Raw genomic sequence first — 13,335 nt, 5'->3', positions numbered from 1 at the left:
ATCTAAAAGCATGGTGATTACAATAGCATTGTTCTTTTTCATGCAAGAGAAACAGCGTTGTTAAAATTGTTTATGTAATTTCCATGCTGCTTGCATAAAAATGGTTTCATGAAGTGTTTGTTTGGCACCCACACTGTGATGAGCATTGTGCTCGGTGGTGTGATGTACAATATAAACAGAAATCATGGGCATTCAGTAAATATTTGTTGAATAAATGAACAATGCAGTTTGTTTTATCCTCATAGTGATTCAATTTTTTATACATAGAAAAAAATATGTTTTTTTGTTTTTGTTTTCTGCCAGGTGGAGCACCTACATAATTTCATTTTGTTTCGTTTTTCAATGGGCTTCATTGATAACATTATTGCCAAATGTAAGTATATTTTGAAAGAGATGAGATTTGTGGAAAAGGTGAAATACTGTTACTGTTTTAAATCTTACCTGTTTGGTTTCAGACCTTGCCACTGTGGTTGGTTACTTAGTTGTCAGTCGCCCTTTCTTAGATTTGTCTCATCCTCGACATCTCAAGAGTACACATTCGGAACTTCTAGAGGTAAAGTGATGATAACACAATGAAACTGTAACAGTAAAAATAAAGCCAAATTTTTAGTCCTAGAACTATAAGTAAAAGCTAATATTTATTTCTATTTAAGGATTACTACCAAAGTGGAAGAATGCTTTTGCGAATGTCTCAAGCTCTGGGTCGAATTGTTTTGGCTGGGCGTGAAATGACTAGATTGGCTGGGTAAGTAAGATTAGTAATAATGAGCAGTTGCAGAAAATAATTTTTAAAAATATGCTATCCTGAATGATTGTACTAGCTGAGGTTAAGGTAAGGGAGCAACATTTCCTACCCAAGAAGGTGGTTTTGATAGAAAATTAAGGAAAATTTTTCTGATGGTGAACTTTTCATGTTTCTTTAAGACAACTGGTTTGCACATTACAGTAGATTAGAGGCTGTCAAGTTGTTTGCTCCATGGACACTGGTATTTGCTAAGTTGGGAAATATTGAATCATGGCAGTCTTAATTCGCAGAAAACTAAGTTAATGAGTAGAATTTTCTCATTTAAATTTTCTTGTCCTCTACTATACCATTTTTTCATAGATCTTTGATACCGGCAACCTAGCAAAAACCGATGAATAGAAATGAAGTTGACTTTAATGGGAAAAAAAATGAGAAGTTAACTTGTATCTGTAGGTGTGCTTGTGAATGTAGTCATATTGTCTGGTAGTAAAATTATCTTTAGACCATAAAATGTAAAATATTAACATTTCAGTATTTCAATCTCCAATATAAGGGGCATGGTATGGTATAAAAAACACCATAAATTTTAGGTCACCTGAAGAAGTTTGATGACTTAATAGCTTTCCTAGGCCTGTGATCCATCTTCGTATTTCTCTTTTTCCTCCTTCTTAGCTCCTGTGGCAGTTAAGGTCTTCATGGCAATATAGAAGTTGTTAACTACTATGAGTAGAGTCTCTTTCATGAGAATACTAACATTCTTCCTACTTGTTAGGAAGTTAACTTTTCTTATGGCTTGACAGTTCATGGTATATAAGGTTCTTTTCTGTTTCTTAAGGATGTTTCCTTTCTCTCTCTCTCTCTCTTTCTCTTTCTCTTTCTCTTTCTCTTTCTCTGTAGGTGTGTATGTCTTTCTCTTCCCTCCCTCCCTCCCTCTCCCTGCCTTCCTTTCTTTCTCTTTTCTCCACTTTGTTGAGGTATGATTGACATATAAGAAACTGTTCCTATTTAATGTATACAATTTGATGAACATGGGGATAAGTTATACACCTGTGAAACCATCAAGACCATAAACATTCATCACCTCCCAAAGTTTGCTTTAGGAGGTTTCTGCTTGTTATTCAGAGAAAAATCCTGTTTTCTTCTTCGATGCAGAATACTATCTCTTTGGCGATCATGGTCATTTTTGTTATCTCCAACCTCTCGTTGTTAGTTTTGATTTTTCTCTACTGCCACAGTGATTTCTATCTAATAATAAGAACTCTTCATCTTTCCCCTCTTGAGAGTAAGAAAGAGGGAATCTTTCAGATTCTTCCATTTGCAGGAAGGCAGCATGCATTCAGCATACATTTAATGAATGCCTTCCTTGGATAGAAAGACCAACTTTATACATGGCTTTATAGGCCGCTTCAACAAGAGCTCAGAGTCCATACTTCCTGCGTCTAAGGAATATACTAGTGTAGTGGTCCTTTTGTAGTATACAAGAGAAACCTCCTGAAAATTCTCAGCAAATAACTGTCTTGACTTGGCTATTAATGAAGTATCTGTTGAGTTGGGGATCCTATGGAAACCTCTTTCTTCATCCCTGTATTCCTGCTTTCCTACTGAAACATAATAAAGCATGCATGCTATCATTAATACTTTATGTTGATGAGACTGTTAGGTTACTTCATTTATACTAGATTATAAGTTTAGGAACTTAAGTTTGTGTAAAATAAAAGATGTGACAGTAGTCTGGAGTTTTGATTATGGTTTCCTTTTCTAAAATTTTAGTTTTACTGCTCGGATTACAGAATTAATGCAAGTACTGAAGGATTTAAATCATGGCAAATATGAGCGCACAATGGTCTCACAACAGGAAAAGGGTAAATATGAGTGTCACAGTTTAAGGTCATAATTTTAAGTGTTTGCTGACATAATATGATGCTTTAATACCTATTTTCCATTTAAGGTATTGAAGGAGTACAAGTCATTCCCTTGATACCTGGTGCTGGAGAAATCATTATTGCAGATAACATTATAAAGTACGTACAGAAAAAGGTTCTTTAGCACCATAAATGTTTGTTAAACTTCATAGTAGTCTTTCTTTTTCAGCTTACAATTGCTTAGTGTTTAAAATTATTTCTGCTTTTTTGAAAAACAGCTTTGAGGTATCATTGACGTAAAAATTGTGTATATTAATATTTAAAGTATACAACTTGATGCTTTGATATCTGTATACGTTGTGAAATGATTACATTTAGGCTAATTAATTTACCTGCCACCTCTACATAGTTACCATTTTTGTGTGTGTTTGGTGAGAATTTAATTTAGATGTGTCTTAGCAAATTTCAGGTATACAATGTAGTATTTTCTACTATTGTCCCTGTACAGTGTGTCTACAGGATTTATTCATCTGGCATCACTGAAATGTTGTGCCGTTTGACCGATATTAACCCCATTTCCTCTCTCCCTACCCCCCGGCAACCACCATCCTACTCTCTACTTCTATGAGTTTGAATATTTTAAATTCCACATACAAGTAAGATCATATAGTGTTTCTCTTTTTGTGTCTTGCTTATTTTGCTTAACGTAATGTCCTCCAGATCCATCTATGTTGAAAATGGCCCGGTTTCCTTCTTTTTTAAAGGTGGCGTAATATTCTATTGTATGTATTTTGTGTGTGTGTGAATATATACACACTATATACACTATATTTTCTTTATCCTCTCATCAGCTGAAGGACATTTAGGTAGTTTTCATATACGGACTATCGTGAGTAATGCTGGAGTGGACATGGGAGGAAGATTCTTTTTGAGATACTGATTTTATTTCCTTTGCAAATGTACCCAGAAGTGGGATTGCTAGGTCATACAGCAGTCCTACTTTTAATTTTTTGAGGAACATCCATACTGTTTTCCATAATAACTGTACTATTTGTAGTCCCACCAACAACATACAAGGTTTCCCTTCTGCATATCTTTGCCAACACTTACCATTTGTCTGTTTGATAATAGTCATCCTAACAGGTGAGAGGTGACATCTCATTGTGGTTTTGATTTGCATTTTCCTGATGACTAGAGATGTTGAGCACCTTTTCGTATGCCTGTTGGCCATCTAAATTTTTTCTTTTAAGAAGTGTTTAAGCCCTTTGCCCATTTTTTAATCAGATTATTTGTATTTTTGGTATTGAGTTGTATTAGTTCCTTATATACTTTAAAGTAGTTCTCTTTTTTTGAATTTCCTCTATAGGTTTGATCATGTTCCTTTAGCAACGCCAAATGGAGATGTTTTGATCCGTGACCTTAATTTTGAAGTAAGTTTTTTTTTTTTTTTTTGAGACGGAGAAGCTTAAATCATCTTTAAAATGTGAACTGAAAAAAGGTTACCTGAATATTTAAATTAACTTTAAGGCTCGACTTAGTCTCTGAATCCACAGAATTGCTTTAAAAAGTAAGTCTTTGAAACACTTAGAAATCTATTTTTCTTAATTGACAGGACTTCAAAATTTCAAATACTACTACCAAAAAACTTTTTGTAAATGAAGTTTATGTCAAGAAAGCCATAGAAAATATAGTAAATTGGAGTCTCCAGTGTAAAATGAATATTTAAACACAAATATAATTTTAGTCTCTTTACAATAAAAAGAAACTTATGATGTGGTTGGTATTATTGTGACTGTACAGGATGATTTGTACCTATAAAAACAAAATACGGACTGGTTTATTACTGATGAAAACAGGGGAAGAGTCGCACAGTAGCGCTACAAATAGACACTCACCTAAAACAAGTAAAATCCCATGCCAAGTAAATACTGATGTTGATTCAATCTACTGTGCTAATGAAATGGGATATGGCAGACCAAACTAAAAAGAAAAGACAAAAGTTGAATGTTTTTGTATGATTTTGTAAGACTGGCAGATTTAAGGGTTACTATTTAGGTTTTCTCTATGTTGTGGCTTTATGAATGGTTCAGATCCAGAAATCTTCATAATTAGTAACAAATTCCTATCACATAGGCTATCTTCCCCATTCTAGACAACATTTCTCTAGAACAACACTTTCCCGTAGAACTTTCTGCGATGATGGAAATGCTCTATACTTTCACTATCCAGTAAAATAGCCATGTGTAGATACTGAGCATGTGAAATGTTACTAGTACAGCTGCAAAACTGAATTTAAATTTTAATTTAATTAATATGATTTAAAATTAAATAGCCACATGTGAGTAGTGGCTATGGTATTGGACAGCACAGCTCTGGAATTCCTCTCCACATGGTTATGTGCATGGCCATCTGTAGTTTGTTTTATGTGGGGATTTTTTTTCCTACTGCTGTCTTTGAAGGAATATTGTCTGATAGTTTATAAAATAAAGAGTATGATTATTGGACTTGTTTTTAATTTGTTACAGTCTTAAGTAAGGTTCAGTTTTCTGCTCTTAGTAATTTGTATTAAGCACATGTCTACTTTCTTTTCAATGAATTATAAAAATGAAAATTGTTAGTTATGCAAAGTACTTTGAACTTATTCAACAATGAGTAGTCTATTATTATCATATTTATTCCAAAGCCAGGAAATACAAGATGAAGTACAGAAAATGTAAATGTAGTCGATAAATATCGACTGGCTCCACATATCGCAGAAGTGTTTTCTTACGTAGCTCCGGGTACTTCAGTCACTTGAATGTTCCTTTGGCAAAGTAGGTAGCCAGGCTTCATTTCCAGTAGCCCCTTTATTGCCACTGTCCAAGGATAAAAAGGACGTGAGACTTCGTTGAAGGATGCCTCTTGGCCCTTTCTCCTACTTACCCTCACTTCTGTCTATGCAGAAATAAAATATACCAACAATATAGGGACACACATGACTGAAGCACAATGAGAAAGGGCATTGAGATACACAGAATAGATGGATCATGATTATGGTCCATAGTAACCTTTTGTCATGATGTTACCACACTAAAGCTGTCACTTTCTTTTTTAGTTCAAAGTCTTTTCTTTTAAAACCCTTATGTTTGGCTTTAATAGACTTCTGTCATTTCTATAATTTCATTTTTATAGTCTTAAAAATGTCCTTAATTTTTTCTGTTTTTTGGATTTCATTTGGAAAGTCTCAAGTCCTCACTTATGTCCTTACTTGTTGGAGTGTTTTACTTCATAACCATGCTCCATACTTCCTGGTGTCTATCCTGTGATTCTTGTTTTCTCCTCCCTTGGCAACTGTTTCTCTGACTCCTGTCTTTTTGGTTCACTGTTACGAATTCTTACCTCTTTCTGACTTAAAGTATTCTAAAGTAGACTTGGGTTTCTCACATTCATTATGTCTTTTTATTGTTTTTCTTAGCATAGCCTTTCTATAGTCAACAAATATTCTTCAGTTCTTTGCAACCTCTAATTATTTTCTACTCGTCTGGCTTACTTGAAAATAAAGATTACTTTCCCTCTTGGAAAGAGGCATAATAAAACTGAGACTTGGCCTCTCAAATAAATGTTTCCTACTTTATGATTCATTTGCCTTTTGGGTTACATTTGTAACCAAATAATAAACACTTCTTTGGAATAAGAGATTTTATACCATTTTCCATTAGAAATTCCCCAATACAGCCATATTTATCTGTCTAGATATTATTCTGGGAGGTATGTAGACTGGAGAGAACCTAAGAGGTAACAGCTTGCAGGTTACCATGTGGGGATTAAAATAGTACTTTGTCTGAGATGGGCGGATTGCTTGAACTCAGGAGTTTGAGACCAGCCTGGGCAACGTGGCAAAACCCCGTCTCTGAAAAATGCAAAAAAAATAGCCAGGTGTGGTGGTGCACACCTTTGGTCCTCGTTAACGCAGGCGACTGAGGTGGGAGGATCGCTTGTGCCAGGGAGGCAGAGGTTGCACAGTGAGCAGAGATCGCACCACTGTACTCCAGTCGGAGCTACAGACTGAGACCCTGTCTCCAAAAAAGAAGCACTTTGTAACTTATTGAGATTTTTACCTTTTCAGTAAGGCGTACTTACAGTGTTTAAATAAACTAATCAGTCTTCATAAACACCATATTTTTATATAAGTTTTCTTTTACTTAAATTTATGTGTAGAATTTTTGATTTGTTATGATAAATTTATAGAAGGTAGGATTTATCAAGGAGTATTATTTGGGGATATATTTTTATTGGTAAAAATATGGTGGTTCAAAGCATTGGTTGATCCAGTAAAGCATTCTGAGAGTCTCAATAATATAATGCTGTCAAGAATGTAATTTTCAGTAAATGTTACTGTTGGCTTTTAGTCTTAATTTAACCCCACAAAAAATATGTACTTAATAAACTTGTAATACAGACAAATTATCCCTGGCTTATCATGGCTGACATCATAATTGGAAGTTTTATTCAACACCGCCAAAAGCCATGGAATAAAGAAAAGTGAATGCTGAGTAGGCTAGCCAGGCTTGATTTTGAGCATAAAAGAATAACTCAGGATTTCAGTAAGTCTGGTTATTATTTATATACATCATTACAAATCTGCTTTTGGGGTTTCTTGGCATTTTGCAACAAATAATGTGGAAGGGTATTATTGGAGGTGGGAATATTGATACCATTGTAAACCACAAAGAGCAGTTGGGAGGGGAGAATGTATATATGGCTAACATTACTGAAATAAAGCGTAGTAGCAGGGAACCATTTAATTACAGCTCACTGAACTTTAGGACCTTCTAAGGGCATCGCTGTAACAGTAAGTATGATTATTTTATATGATAACCTTGCTTTATGAGGAACATTCAGTATATTCAATTTTATATGATAAGGAAATTATGTTATTTAAAAAGAAGTCTGTCAAAATGATTCTTTAATTATCAGAAAAAATGTTTATTCATTTGGAAAAGTCACTTAGAACAACTCTTTAACAATGATGTGTGTAAATTGTTATTTTCTTTTAGATCAACTGTGTGCCAGGCTGCTTCATTCTTTTTTAAGAAGTTTTTAAAATGTAAAAATAAACATAAAATTTGGCTTTTTAGCCGTTTCTACGTGTGTGATTCAGTGGCAGTAAGTTCATTTACAGTGTTATGTAGCCACCACCACTATCCATTTCCAGAACTTTTCCATCATCCCAAATAGAAACTCTGTACTCATTAAACAATAACTCTCCTTCCTTCCTCTCCCTAACCCCTGGTACCCTCTCATTCTTTCTGTCTCTATGAATTTGACTGCTCTAGGAATCACATATAAGTGAAGTCATACAGCATTTGTCCTTTTGTGGCTGGTTTATTTCATTTAGCGTAATGTTCTCAAAGTTCATCTACATTGTAGCATGTGTCAGAGTTTCATTCATTTTAAAGGTTGAATGCCATTTCATTGTGTGTGTGTGTGGCGGGGGGCAGGGGCACATTTTGTGTATCCATCCATCCCCTTGGGTTGCTTCCTTGCTTCCACCTTTTGGCTGTTGTGAACAATGCTGATGGCTCTGTGTTTTGTCACAGTAAAAGCCAATGTCCTTTCAATGCCTGCCACTACCCTACTCCTACCTGATACCTCTCCGATCTCATTTCCTACTATTATTCTTTCCTGTTCGTTCCTCAGTAAAATCAGTCTTGTTTCTGCTTTGTTTTTTCTTTTTTTTTTTTTTTTTGAATAGGATAGCTACGTTCCTGCTTCAGTGCCTTGTACCAGCATTTTTTTTTTGTTTTGTCTTGTTTTGAGATGGAGCCTTGCTCTGTCACCCAGGCTGGAGCACAGTGGCGTGATCTTGGCTCACTGCAACCTCTGCCTCCCAGGTTCAAGCAGTTCTCATGCCTCAGCCTCCTTAGTAGCTGGGATTACAGGCACGTGCCACTGCATCCGGTTAATTTTTGTATTTTTAGTAGAGACAGGGTTTTACCATGTTGGCCAGGCTGTACTAGCTTTTTATGGGTAAAGGTGGGGGCTAGAACAGTCTTCTTTTAGTTAAATCCTAATTCACCCCTTCTTTAAAAGTTTTACTCAGTTGTCATTTTCAATAAAGTCTACTCTGACCACCTTAAAAATGCAACTTCCCTCACCCGCTTCCAAGTTCCCTTTATCTGTTTTTTCCTCCAAACTACTTATTTTTTCATACACTATTTAACTTGTATATTATGTGTATTCTTTATTGTATGTCTCTTGCCGCTAGAATGTAAACCAGTAAAGGCAGAGGTTTTTGGTTTTTTGTTTTTGTTTTTTGTCTCTTTTGGTCACGAATGTGGCCTACTTGCCTAGAATGGAGCCTGACGGAGAGCATTCAATAAATATTCATTGAATTAAATAATAGGAACAGAAGGCTCACCAATTTAACAGATTTGTTAAAGGCAGGTTACCAGCTAGAGTAACTCATATATCTCTCCGATATTTTCTTTCCTATTGTGTTGCATTGGTGTTTAATGTTGTAAGCTAGAATTATAGCTAAGATTTTCTGATTCTTTACAGAGTTGATCACATACTTATAAGATCATAAGCCTAGAACTTAACCACTCTACATTTTCTCATTTATGTTGTTGCAGAATAATTTAGTGCCACTTGTAAATATTTATAGTGTACATATATTTTGATAAAACAGTTATAATTTCTAAGAATGGAATCTACAGAAACATTACTTACTATTGCATAAGTTTACTTGCTGACTTGTACGCTCATTGCAGTATTATCTAGAGGAGCAAAACAAAATGCAGACCTAAATATTTAACCAAAGGGGAGTGTTTAAATAAGTTATAGTATATCCTTACTGTGGAAGATGTTGTGGGAAGTCAGGGACCTTGAACGGAGGGATCGGCTGAAGCCATGGCAGAAGAACATAAATTGTGAAGATTTCATGGACATTTATTAGTTCCCCAAATTAATACTTTTATAATTTCTTAATGCCTGTCTTTACTGCAGTCTCTGAACATAAATTGTGAAGATTTCATGGACATTTATCACTTCCCCAATCAATACTCGTGTGATTTCCTATGCCTGTCTTTAATCTCAACCCCATCATCTTTGTAAACTGAGAATATATGTCGCCGCAGGACCCTGTGATGATTGCGTTAACTGCACAAATTGTTTAAACAATATGAAATCTGGGCACCTTGAAAAAAGAACGGGATAACCGTGATGTTCAGGGAACAAGGGAGATAACCATTAGGTCAGGCTGCCTGAGTGCCGGGCGGAACAGAGCCATATTTCTCTTCTTTCAAAAGCGAGTAGGAGAAATGTCGCTGGATTCTTTTTCTCAGCAAGGAACAGCCCTGAGAAAGAGAATGCATTCCTAGGGGGAGGTCTCTGAAATGGCTGCTCCTTATGGTTGTAGATAAGGGATGAAATAAGCCCTGGTCTCCCGTAGTGCTCCCAGGCTTATTAGGATGAGGAAATTCCCACCTAATATATTTTGGTCAGACCGGTTGTCTGCTCTCAAACCCTGTCTCCTGATAAGATGTTATCAGTGACAATTCGTGCTGAAACTTCATTAGCAATTTTAATTTTGCCCAACTCCTGTGATCTCGCCCTGCCTCCATTTGCCTTGTGATACTTTATTACCTTGTGAAGCATGTGATCTCTGTGAGCCACACCCTAGTCATACACTCCCTCCCCTTTTGAAAATTACTAATAAAAACTTGCTGGTTTTGCGGCTTGGGGGGCATCATGGAACCTGCCGACATGTGATGTCTCCCCCAGATACCCAGCTTTAAAATTTCTCTCTTTTGTACTCTTTCCCTTTATTTCTCAGACCGGCCAACACTTAGGGAAATAGAAAAGAACCTACGTGAAATAACATTGAATTATCAGGGGCGGGTTCCCCTGATAGGAAGATGCTTGAGGCATTAAAGGAAAGGAGTAGGGGAATCTGAATATACTGACCTGGAAGAATGTCTGTGATATTTTGTTAAATAGTAAAAGCAAGTTGTAGAACAGTCCATAGAGTATGTTTTCATTTTTTTAAGAGAGACTGTATATACACATGTATTTATTGTTTTCAAGAATTCTCAGTTTTTTAAACTTTAGTTCTTCTATCTTAAGTTGATGATATCAGTCAATTTATTTATTTATTTATACATACATGTATATAGATATGTGGTCTTGTTCTGTCAGCCTAGGTGACATCATAGCTCACTGCATCCTTGAACTGCTGGACTCAAGCAATCTCCCACCTCAGCCTCCCGAGTAGCTGGGACTACAGGTGTGCACCACCACACCTGCCAAATTTTTTATTTTTATTTTTTGTGGAGATGAGGGTCTCACTTTATCTACCAGGTTAGTCTCAAACTCCCAGTTTCAAGCGATCCTCCTGTGAGCCACCGTACCCAGCAATAATAATTTTTTAAGGGAAAAAAAAAGTAATGGTAAAAATTGGAAGTAAACAAAGTAAAAGGTCCCTTTACAATACCTCTTTACTGCTCTACCTAATGCTACATTTACAGACAAATAGAAGGCTTATAATTAGCCAGGAGCTATTAATACTTGAGTCTAAGGAAATGTTCATTGAGTATATGTTAATTTGATTCAATTGCTTCACAGACTGATTTATTTTTTTTTTTCAGGTTCAATCTGGGGCTAATGTTCTAATTTGTGGTCCTAATGGCTGCGGAAAGAGTTCTCTTTTCCGTGTTCTTGGTGAAGTAAGTACAAGTTGGCCTCAAAATTTTGCAGTCTTATTTTGCCATACTGTCTACCACTTTGTAAATTTTACAATTGTTCTTCTCCCTTCTCTCTTTTTTTAATAGTTATGGCCTCTTTTTGGAGGACGTCTAACTAAACCCGAGAGAGGAAAGTTATTTTATGTTCCTCAAGTAAGACCTAGCTTGAGTTATCTTTGATTTAAAGATCCTTTTGTTTATTTTTTAATGTTTCTTCTAATGACTTTTGCTCTACTACTGTCAGAGACCTTACATGACCCTTGGAACACTTCGAGACCAAGTGATATATCCAGATGGACGAGAAGATCAGAAAAGGAAGGGAATATCTGACTTAGTAAGGAAACGTTTATATCCTAGATCCACTGAAAATACTCCATTTCAGATTATTTTAATCAATTAAGTATTTTAAATGCCAGGTAGTGTATCTTAATCTGTAATGCCTTCCAAAGCCATTAATTATGATTTTCTAAGCTGAGGTAAGATGATAATCCCTTGGCTTAAAAAGAGGTTAATCTTAACCTTTGCACTATTGTTTGTTTTCTCATTGCCATCATCCTTTTATTATGTACAATAGTGTTATTCTCTTTAAGCTACTAGACATATTTTGCCAAGTTTAGTATAGATAGGAGTTGAAAGATTCAGGGCTACCTTGTGCCACATTCTTTTTTGAAATGTATCTTTTAAGTGGTACAGACAATAGAATTATAGTGATTCCAGTTTAAAAAATAAACCAAGATTAAGAATGTTGGCTAATATTAAGTTTGATTTCCCTTTAATCATTTTGCTGAAAGGTACTGAAGGAATACTTAGACAACGTCCAGTTGGGTCATATCCTTGAACGTGAAGGAGGCTGGGACAGCGTTCAGGATTGGATGGATGTACTCAGTGGTGGAGAAAAGCAAAGAATGGCAGTAAGTATACTCTGAAGAAATTGCACAAGAATGCAACTGGTTCCAGCATTTTGATTAATCAGGATACAAAGTTTCATCTTATATTTTTTTATTCAGCAGCTGTTTCAGTATGGATTAGTTTAAATTATCATAAAAGTGCTTGAAAATCTTTAACTTGCATGTAAATTTGGAATTCTGAAAAGTTCATAAATATCCTGCCAGTACCTATGAAAGGAAAAGCTGCAGATCCAACTATATACCAGTAATCCATTTTTCTAAAAGTTCAGAGAAACTCTGTAACTCATTAGTCCTGGGATATAAGGTAATCCTGGCTGGGTTATGAAATTTCTTCTCATGTCTCTTCCTTATAGACATCTCTTTTGTCTCACTCAGACTTTTCTTTCTGAAATAGCTGAAGGTATTAGAAATGATCCATTCAGATTTTATCTTTATTCTGTTCTTGCCCTTTTCCTCTACTATATGTATGTTTTTGTTTCAAGGTTTGGTATCCACTACTTAAAGTTATTTAAAATTTTTAAGTTTTCCTAATATAAACAAGCATTTGAAAGAAACTACTTTAATTGTTATGATGACTAAACTTGTCCCAAACCAAAAATATGCACTAAACACTATACAGAAGAATGAGACCAGCGTGGGCAACACAGCAAGATCCTTTCTCTACAAAAAAATTTTAAAATTATCTAGGTGTAGTGGCACATGCCTATAGTCCTACCTACTGGGATGTGGAAAGATTGCTGGAGCCCAGGAGTTTGAGGCTGCAATGGGCTGTGATCACACACCATGGCACTCCAGGCTGGGCAATAGAGGGAGATCCTCTCTCTAAAAATAAATAAATAAATAAAAATTTAAAAAGCGGTAGTTTGGGTACCTTGTCAAGAGGGGCAACTTCATGAAGAGTCATTTTTTTAACTATATATTCCATAGTTTGAATAGATCCAAGCAAGAGATTCTCCTCTCCCACTGCAGAGTATTAGCCTCGTGGAGATTAGAGAAAACTATAGCTAAAGAAAGAAAGCGAAAGAAATTGGCTTATGGCAGAATTTCTGACCCATTATATTCAGGTTATATTCCACCTTTTTGTTACCTCCAAGTCC

At 35.6% G+C, this 13,335-nt stretch overlaps 1 protein-coding gene across 1 annotated transcript in view; it reads left to right on the top strand.

Annotated features, from left to right (window-relative positions):
• ABCD3 (ATP binding cassette subfamily D member 3) overlaps positions 1-13,335 on the top strand; it is a 100,194-nt gene that overhangs the window by 74,594 nt on the left and 12,265 nt on the right. The window contains exons 11-20 of the mRNA XM_007977901.3: positions 304-373; positions 456-553; positions 654-745; positions 2,516-2,607; positions 2,694-2,766; positions 3,974-4,037; positions 11,235-11,312; positions 11,418-11,483; positions 11,575-11,664; positions 12,122-12,241. Coding sequence (XP_007976092.2) covers positions 304-373; positions 456-553; positions 654-745; positions 2,516-2,607; positions 2,694-2,766; positions 3,974-4,037; positions 11,235-11,312; positions 11,418-11,483; positions 11,575-11,664; positions 12,122-12,241 — 843 coding nt within the window. The remainder of the gene's footprint in view (positions 1-303; positions 374-455; positions 554-653; positions 746-2,515; positions 2,608-2,693; positions 2,767-3,973; positions 4,038-11,234; positions 11,313-11,417; positions 11,484-11,574; positions 11,665-12,121; positions 12,242-13,335) is intronic.

Source organism: Chlorocebus sabaeus, chromosome 20, assembly GCF_047675955.1.
Source record: "Chlorocebus sabaeus isolate Y175 chromosome 20, mChlSab1.0.hap1, whole genome shotgun sequence".
In the NCBI taxonomy this organism is placed as follows: Eukaryota; Metazoa; Chordata; class Mammalia; order Primates; family Cercopithecidae; genus Chlorocebus; species Chlorocebus sabaeus.
Note: the sequence above shows the minus strand (reverse complement) of the source record. Positions and strands in the feature narration are given on the sequence as shown.